We start from the raw sequence: 9,847 nt of genomic DNA, 5'->3' as shown, positions 1-9,847 counted from the left end.
GATTGTATTGTTAACTATTTTTATCTACTGAATGGCTTAAAGGTGATGGCATGATAAATAGTTGATGTTATGAAGAGTCTTCTATAGCATTAGCCCATCATATTTGCTGAGGTCACTCAACCTGACCTCTCCAGCATTGTTTTAAAAATGAACTCCTCCACCAGCTCTTTGGACCCCATCCCCACATCACTATTGAAAGCGTGTCTATCAGCCATCATCCCCACTGCAACCTACATAATAAACAGGTCCCTGTCTTCTGGTGAAGTACCCCCCTCCCTTAAACTGGCAGCCATCAAACCTGTGCTCAAAAAGCACAATCTTGATCCTGAGGACCTCTCCAACTACCGTCCCATCTCAAACCTGCCCTTCTTAGCAAAGGTCTTGGAAAAGGTCGTCACCCTCCAGCTTCATGACCATCTCCACTCCCACCACCTTTATGAATCATTCCAGTCCGGTTTCAGACCATCCCATAGCACTGAAACTGCTCTGGTGAGGGTTCTAAATGACCTCCTAAGATCGTCAGACTCTGGCTCCCCCAGTTTACTTATATTGCTGGATTTAAGTGCTGCTTTCGACACGGTGGACCATAACATCCTGTATCGGCGCCTCCAGGAGGTGGGAATTACAGGCACTGCCCTCGACTTCTTTCATTCTTACCTCACAGGACGCCAGGAATATGTTGCCCTCGGCAATCTCACCTCCAGCGTTAGATGTGTTACCTCTGGTGTCCCCCAGGGGTCAGTCCTGGGGCCTCTGCTCTTTTTAATTTACATGCTGCCCCTGGGAAATATACTACGGAGCCATAACATGGAATTCCACTCTTATGCTGACGATACCCAAATTTACCTCCGAACTGCACCTGACAAACACCTGGCTCTTTCCCGGACTACTAAATGCCCGGATGACATCCAGCGCTGGATGAGCAACAACTCCCTTCAGCTCAATGGCAGCAAGTCAGAGGCCATTCTTATTGGCACCCCTTATCAAACTAAAAACGCCAGCATCACCCACATCGCCATAAATGGTCACCCCACCCCTCTCTCCTCACTCGTCACAAACCTGGGTGTCAAGCTGGACTCATTATTGTCCTTTGATGAACACATTAAATCCATCTGCCAAACTTCATTTTACCACCTGAGAAACATCTCAAGGCTGAGACCCTCTCTACCGAAACATGCTGCAGAAAAGCTGGTGCATGCATTCATCAGCTCCCGCCTTGACTACTGCAACTCTCTGCTGGCAGGTCTACCAGCGAAAACCATTCAGAGGCTGCAGTATGTTCAGAACAGTGCTGCCCGGGTTCTCACTCGGACAAGGAAATCAGAACACATCACCCCAGTCCTCTACTCCCTCCACTGGCTTCCAATCAACCAAAGAATCATTTTCAAAGTCCTTCTCCTAGTTCACAAGGCCATAAACACTACCGGCCCAACCTACCTCCAGGACCTCCTCACCCCTCATTTCACATCAAGGACACTTAGGTCCGGAAACTCAAACCTCCTTGCAGTTCCCCGGACAAAATTGACTAAAATGGGAGATCGTGCCTTCTCCTCACTGGGGCCACGACTCTGGAACAAACTCCCGGAGAACATTAGGGCCTTAGATTCTCTCACTGCTTTTAAATCACACCTCAAAACCCATTTATTTATCTCTGCCTTCACCTAAAGTCCTGGTCTTTGTTTTAGTTTATTTTCTGTGTTGTTTTTAGAATGCATTGTTTTAATTGCTCTGTCCAAAATGACTCTGTTTTTAATACATTTTATTCGATCTCATTATAATCTTATTAATTATTTTAAATTAATTTATTATCTTTTTTGGTATATTATATTGTCTTATTTTCTGCACTTCATTAGCACTTCTATTACTTTGTATTATTGTTGTTGTGACTGTCTATACTATGTTAAGCACCTTGAGATTTCTTTGTATTTTAAAGTGTGCTATACAAATAAAATCCATTATTATTATTATTATTATTATTATATGTTTTTTAAGTAATATGTTTCTAGACTTATTGAAAATAACAATTCCTCAACTTCACACTGACCTTTTCAAGGATACATCAGTTGATTTTATGGTCATTCCTTCATGCTGTATATCTCAGGTATTTAGTGCAAAAGAGGGGAACTTGTCATAGAACCAGGCACAGGGAGTTGTGTTGAGAGAGGATCAGAATTTTACGATGAAATACTAAAAAATATGCAGATTATTCAAGGAGCCTTGACTCTGATCTCCACTGCGCCTGAAATATCAGATGCCACCTTAATATAACCATGACACAAGATTATTCTGTGATTCAGTCATACACTCTGAACATGTAGAGGAGAGATATGAAAACGTGAATACTGTTAAAACAGTGACATCTTGTGGCAACATCAAGAGATTCTTGTAATCAACCGAAAGAAGCGATAAAGGTGCTCAACAAATCACATCAACTGATGTTTAAGTATAGTAGAGATACAGTAAACAACTACTGCAGTTTTAAAAGATGAATGGTGGCTGACAAAGCATGATTTAGGCCCTAATTGTTTTGTGACATACTTGCTAGCTTCATGTCCATCTCTACACGAAGTAGTTACTCCTTTGAGTTTTGTATACTATACTAGGAATTTGTGTAGTCTAATGTTCATGGTGTGCGTTCATAATTTCAAGGGTTGGTTGATGTCTTTATGTGACAATGTGGTGTCTGTTTGTTTGAGTGTGTTTATTAGATGCATTAGGTGCATCTGGAAGTAAATATGAGCTATGCTGCTGCTGGGAGTGTGGCCATGTGTTACGGCATTGTATTTTTGGTCAATAGTGAATGAGAGTGAGTGTGTGTGTGTGTGTGTGTGTGTGTGTGTGTGCCTGTGTGCCTGTGTGCCTGTGTGTGTGTGTGTGGCTGTATTTCACCCATTCATGCTACATGAATGAAAGTACCCATCCTTCAAGCCCACTGAAACAAATGAGTGCCACATTGTCCTGCTCATCTGTATGCCGACATGAATATTCCTCGTATTGTTTAATGTATCTGTGCTCGAATCACCCAAGAGGTGAACACAGCCTGAATTGAATAATTTAGGCGCAGGAGACACTGTAGGGAATGTCCTTAAATAAGAATGCCACAAACCAGTTTATGCTGTGAGAATAGCCTCTCACATATAATTATCTTCTAAAGAATGGAAATGGAGCTATATTGGCCCTAAAGAGGAGATTATATTTTAAATGAATGACCAATAAGGAACCAACAGCAAACAAAATTTGTCGGAGACAATGGCGTACTAAAGTTAATAATCACTGTAGGCTACCTGACCTTCCACAATAATCCGCAAAACGAAAGACTCGCGCGCGTCTTCTCTTTTCTCCAGAGGTTGTCATAGAAACGACATTGCTTCAGCTGAAACTCATGTCACCCTCTGAGCAACCTGACGAGTCGAGTTTTTCTTTTCACTTCTTTAAATACCTTACAATTCCAACCTCCCACGGCAACAAGCTGAAAAAAAAACAAATGGCTGTCACAACATATCAAAATTAACAAAACAAGGACGAAGTCTTTGGAGTAGTATGGGGTTTGTGTGCTGTTTTATAGTGTCTCAGAAGATGTCATCATAACAAGGAGAATGAGGATTTCTTCCTGTTTGTTGGCGCAAAAACACTCAAATATGTTTAACAGCTTCCCCATCTGCTTGTCTTTGGGCCGATGAGGGCAGTGCTGATAGTAAACCGATCAGGATGGATGGCATTCATTAAGATCATCTCACGTCAACTGGCAGAGCACTGGTGTCAAGAATCAGAATATCAGTGTGCATAAATCTGAATTCTGTACTGACATTGCAGTCTCAACAATGTCTCAAAGAAGACACAGATTTAACGACTATGAAGTGTATTTCCGTGAGTTGATAGTAGTCTGTAAGGACTTAAGGGTTATAGTCTATAGGAGACCTCGCAAAAAGTTTGATTACAAAAATAGTAAAAATGGGCCTTCAGCCAGGTTCACATGAATGTCCACATTGTAATCCTCAGTAGCCTATACGCATATATATCTCTGATCTCTCTTCTCCCTGTATTACCCGCAACATGTTGTTGGAGGTGGGGATTTTCAGAACATGAGGGGAAAAAGCTTGATTTGCTAATTTCTCACTGTCCTTCAGACCTGCCTAACGTCACACCTGTTCTGCACATGCTCACTTGCGCACAGACACTCGCACAGGCATTACGCACTCAGCCTTCCGTGGGATAGTTTATGATGTGCGAACACAACCTAGGCTACACCTCTGCAAAAATTGTTCTTTGCGTGTCGTGAATTCAAAGAGGACCATTAGCGCAATTACTTGATTTCCCCGATTTTAGAGGAAATGCATCTGGACACATTTTAATGTCAAGCTTGCTGAACAGGATTAATTGGTGAGTACCAAAAGCTGTTTTCAACGATGAAGCATGTTGTAGAATTTACTTTTTTTGCTTTTTATAAGTCTGGAAAAATAGCCTACAAAATTACTCGATGTTGTTTTCATCATGCATGTCGATCTTAGGATAGAAATATTAGAATGTCAATATCAATATTAGAAACACAACCCATCTGTTTGGTATTTACTGACTGAATTCTTTACGTTGAAGGTCATTGCAACATGCTCAACTGTAAGAATACGAAAAATAACAGCATATGGTAATTGCTTTTTTCCCCTGATTTACTTTCATTAGATTTGCCCACTTTCATTATATGATGTAACCAATTCTTCTCCAGCGTCCATTAACTTCGGTCGAGATCCCTGCATGAGTTTTTTTTTTAAATCACCCACTCCCCGTGCAAAGGACCAGTTGGGGTAGGACCCGCGGTCCACTTCACTCTTTATTTGGCACACACTCGTCAGCGCGCTTCTGCTGCTCCCTCTCCACATAGAGCGCGCCACACTCTCCCCACGGGGTTGCGGAGCGGAGCAGGGCAGAAAGCTGCTGAAGGGGGCAGAAGTCACTCTCATCACTCGCCTGCACCGACGCTGCACTCTGCCATAGAAACGACGCGCTCTGCCAATATAAATGCAAAGTACAATTTCACAACAGCATGCAATGTGGGGGCTTACCTGTGCGTGTTACTGTTAGAATTATAGGTCTTTTCTTCCATTTTTCTGCACACATTTTTCATCGAATGCCAGTCCCAATTCGAGCGTTGCCTAACTCCCTCACACATAAACGACATCATTTCAGAACATATTTTTACGTCAGAGAACGGAGTTCATTTTCAAGGAAAATCATTGATTCTTCGGAGCCGCGGTGATTATAAAAGCACATTTATTTACAGTCTTACAGACCTGAAATCCAGAGACAAACCAACGAAAAATGGCTCTCATAACATTATTTCCATGAGGCAGTCAGAACCAGCTCAGCTGTGTTTACCCTGGCTCTTTGTGAGGTGAGGGGAAGTCATTACCAATTCCGAGTGCTCGAAACAAACCTGTGACTAATCGCAGATGCAGAATGCATGCACAGACTACAGTACTATACCTTTTCATTAATATATTTTATGATATTTTTATATATGCTCCTTTGCAACACAGGAGCACTTTCATATTTAACAAATCTCCATTTAAAATTCACATAAAAGCCAGTCATGCTCTTGTATCTGCTGTATTGAGTGCAGCTGAAAACCCCATTACAATGAATGCCATGGTGAAAGGGGTTATTTGAGTTTGTCACAGTAGATCATATACTGTAGCTCCCATGGCAACTGGCAAGATAAATTAATAAAACAGTAAGACAAAACCATAATTCTAAGTGAACCAACACAGGCACCAATTAAAGACTCCAGTCTTGTGCAATATGCAGCAGAAAAGGTAATATTCCCGAGGCTGTCAGAAAAGGACTGGGGTTGTTTTCTGTGTGTGTGTATGTGCAAAGTGCTGTTTGGGTACTCTGTCAACCTACCCTGGGCAAATAAAGAACGCATTGGAAAAAAGTGCTAACCGTCAAATAATGTGCTGCCAGGGACCTTTTTTTTTTTTTTTCTCAATTTGGACGCTTAGATCAGTATAACTTAGGCTTCTATCTATTTTTTCTTTTAACAGCCCTCTTTTCTTGCACTGAATAGCCTTAATTTTCAATTAAAATGTTCAGACAGATTCAGCGAGACGGTTAACTGAAGCGTGAGGCAACTTTAACATAGAAACCTGTTTTGAGAAGAGAGGAGAGCCAAGGACAGATGTCACAATGGGCTTTAGAATACTGCAGCTGCTTAGACTCTAGAGCGACAGAAAAGGTGGGAGCGAGAGAGAAGCTGAGAGACAAGCTGAGAGAGTAGAGAGACAGACGGAGGGTGCAAAAAGAAAGGCAGATGGAGAGAAAAAGCCAACACTTCAGGAGAAACCATCGTGATGACGGTAAACAGTAATGCCAAGGCCTTCAGTTTCTTCAATACTGATGCACCATATTTGATTTCTCATGGAAAAAAACTTTCCCAAAAATGATCTCTGTAATGCAAAAAAAATATATATATATCAGTTAATTTTCGATAAAACCAGATGTCAGGGTGTTAGTTGAAAGTTAGACACTAGACTTATAGTGATCACCTTCTAATTACAGAAACCTAAGAATCTAGCATTTCACTTTAAAACTAAACAGAAAAAGAGCATTTCAGAAGGAAAATATCAATACAAACACAATCCATCTTGCAATATGCCAATTTGAGAAGGCAATGTATATGAATGAGCCACCTCTTACTTCATGCTGTTCTCTCCTGTACAGATCACACAGCAGTGGTGGTTTCAATGACGTGTGCCCGAACAATGAAAGAACCAGCCATGGACGGAACCCAGGCTGTGCACACGGATGGCAGCTCTTTACTGAAAGCTGTCTACCTGGGCCGACTACGTCTGACACGTCTCTTACTGGAGGGCGGAGCCTACATAAACGAGAGCAATGACCTGGGCGAGACACCGCTGATGGTGGCCTGCAAGAGCAAACACGTGGACCAGCAGAGTGTGTCCAAGGCCAAGATGGTGCGGTACCTTCTAGAAAGCGACGCTGATCCAAACATTCAGGACAAGAGCGGGAAGACGGCATTAATGCACGCCTGTCTAGAGCGGGTTGGCTCAGAGGTGGTGTCTCAGCTCCTGGAGAGTGGTGCTGATCCAAGTCTGGAGGACCATTCCGGATCCTCTGCGCTGGTCCGTGCTGTGAATGCCAAGGACAAAGAAACGCTGAAGATGCTGATGGACGCTTGTAAGGCCAAGGGCAAAGAGGTCATCATCATTACCACGGACAAGATGGCCAATGGAGAGCAAATGACCAAACAGTACCTGAATGTTCCTCCAGTCGGCACCCTGGAAAGGTGGGACCAGCCGAATTCACCAGCACTCTCCTGTACCTCTCCATCTGAGATCGAGCTTCACACCCCTGGCAGCAGTGCGAACCCCCAAAATGCTGCCCCAAAACAGGTGTTCTCATTTCAAGACTGCAAGGGTGTGACCAATTCGCAGCCCAGCTCACCCTGCCGTCAATGGGGCGTCGCGCATGAACTCCTGGAGAAATCTGCCCATTTGCAGCGCCTTAACTCGGAACCTTGGCTGCAGATACCGCCTTCCTTTCTGGCCCAGCAGCAAAGTGGAGCCACCTTCCCCATAGAGGATCTCCCAGACATCTCCCCTGAGGAGGAGTTCTTGTTCAGAACCAAGCCGTTAGCGTTTTCTAGTGGCTCCCTCACACGACATTGGAGCATTGACCTAAGAGAGGCTGGTGGCTTAAGCCAGACTGGGAGGCCGACTGGTCAGGCTGAAAGTGTCACCAATAGAGGCTTGAGGCAGGTGTTTGGTTTGATGCCCGGCCGCAAGATGTCCTTCGATGGCTTGTCTTCACCTCATTCACTCTCACACCCAAACCTCCATGCCAAGACCACAGTTGAACCCACACCTGCTGACAGAGACCCAGATAAGTCCCTCCCAAACCTGGCCGTTTCTAACCTGCGTAACATCATCTGTCGACGAAATCTGGGCATGGACCACTACGGCTCGGACTCTCAGCTATCATTCCAGAAAACACACACCTTAGATGATGTGAGGGGAGCTGTGGACAGGAAGAGGCTGGTAACATCTCGCTCCTCCACTTTCATTGGCTCACGGGAGTCTCTAGAGGGCACCACACTGACACCTGTGCCCAAGAGACACCCAGCTGGTCTGGAGCGAAGGTCTTCTGGTCTCCTGCTATCTGATCTGCCCTCCCATCCTCGCCAGGGGTACCTGCCACCACTTAACCCACACACCCTCACCCCTTGCATGGTTGGGGTGAACGCCTCAGGCATGCCCGCTAATAACAAGCTGGGGTGTGGCACGCTCTCTGGGGTAAAGCCTTGCTACCCCCAGGCTCCTGCTAGCTTTCAGAAGGAGCCCAGGAGCAGGAGGATGCTTCTACGGAGGCATTCAATGCAGACAGAGCAAATCAAACAACTTGGAGACTTCAAAGAGCTCTACGGCCATTGAATGATGATCTAAGGAGAGGGCCAATGGTCTGTAAGCACTAAAACACATTTTTCACTTACTCAAGTCATCTTCAATAGTTTGAGAGGCATACAGTATTACTCGTTATATGCTGTTTTACACTTCTATAAGATCACTGTGGAAACTGAATGTGAATATCAATCTCAAAGGGCACATGGATGTATTGACAATCAACACAATATAAAAGACTTGTAAAAATGACACCACACAGCTTAAGGAGAAACATATAAAACATGGAACAAAATGGGGTAGCATTTCATCAGCAGACTATGGTATAGACCAAGTCCTTTTTTGTGTCATGTCAGGATCAGATCTGTTCGTTGGTCAGCCACTACATAGCATGGATGAAAAGACATCCAATCCCATTCGAAACCTTGTGATGTGTGAAGTTAAGATTATCTTGCCGTTATCCGTCTTGTGATGCTGTGAGTCGCAGAAACATCAAGTTCATGTTTTGTGTGTGAAATACACTGCTACATTTTGTGGTTAAAAAAAAGTCTACATAGTGTACCTCCATCAGAGGGTTACCGTGTAGATTTGCCATACTTTAGATCCACTCACAATAGAACTTCAGAGCTGCAGGGCAAAGTTATACATGTTATCTGACAGACAGACTGATGAAATGTACACATTATTGAGCTCTCGAGGGAGATGTATGCACGTAACCTGTTCGGTATTACTGGTTTATTGAAGAATGCAACAAAGATTCTATATGACCTCATAGCTCACATTACAATCTAGGCCAATAGGGTGAAGGCACCCTTTCTGCTCAGTTCATTCTGCATATTTATGTATGTATTTGAAAATAAATTATATTTATCACTGAATTGTAAAATGTTACTGTCAAAGTTAAAGTTTCTAGCTGTTACCCAGTGGCAATGGCACCATTTTGATCCAGTTCAGTGAAACACACTTGTCAGTTGCAAACTGAATAAAACCGGTATTATACATGTCTTCTCTGTAGACTAAAAGATTTAGACAGGTATTTGATACCATTTACCTCCTTAAGATACCTAGAAAATCTTTCAGAATAAACATTCAGACCACATCCCATCATATTAATTTGCATATAAATCAATATTTTATTCTACATGAAGTACATATTTAGAAATAAATGGTGTTTATACAACATCCTTAGGTCCCAGATACCAGAATCACCAAATAAAGCTGGTTTCTTGAATAAATACAGATACATTATGCAAAACAGTTGAAATTGAGGTTAAAAGCATAAAAATACTTTATGTCTTCCATTCGTGATGTATTAATGATGGTGAGAAAAATAATTTACCTCCCAAAACATTTAATCACCCCCAAAAGAAGCTGAATTTAATCATTAATTGTATTCATCATTGCTATAAAACAACAAATACCATAAATGATTCTGA

The 9,847-nt window shown here is 42.8% G+C and overlaps 1 protein-coding gene across 1 annotated transcript; it reads left to right on the top strand.

Annotated features, from left to right (window-relative positions):
* Positions 1 to 4,197: 4,197 nt before the first annotated feature.
* ankrd34ba (ankyrin repeat domain 34Ba) lies at positions 4,198 to 9,289 on the top strand. The gene is made up of 2 exons (XM_012840582.2): positions 4,198 to 4,380; positions 6,715 to 9,289. The coding sequence occupies exon 2, from the start codon at positions 6,738 to 6,740 to the stop codon at positions 8,442 to 8,444; it is 1,707 nt and encodes a 568-aa protein (XP_012696036.2). The 5' UTR covers positions 4,198 to 4,380; positions 6,715 to 6,737; the 3' UTR covers positions 8,445 to 9,289.
* Positions 9,290 to 9,847: the final 558 nt, after the last annotated feature.

Source organism: Clupea harengus, chromosome 21, assembly GCF_900700415.2.
Source record: "Clupea harengus chromosome 21, Ch_v2.0.2, whole genome shotgun sequence".
Classification (NCBI taxonomy): Eukaryota; Metazoa; Chordata; class Actinopteri; order Clupeiformes; family Clupeidae; genus Clupea; species Clupea harengus.
Note: the sequence above shows the minus strand (reverse complement) of the source record. Positions and strands in the feature narration are given on the sequence as shown.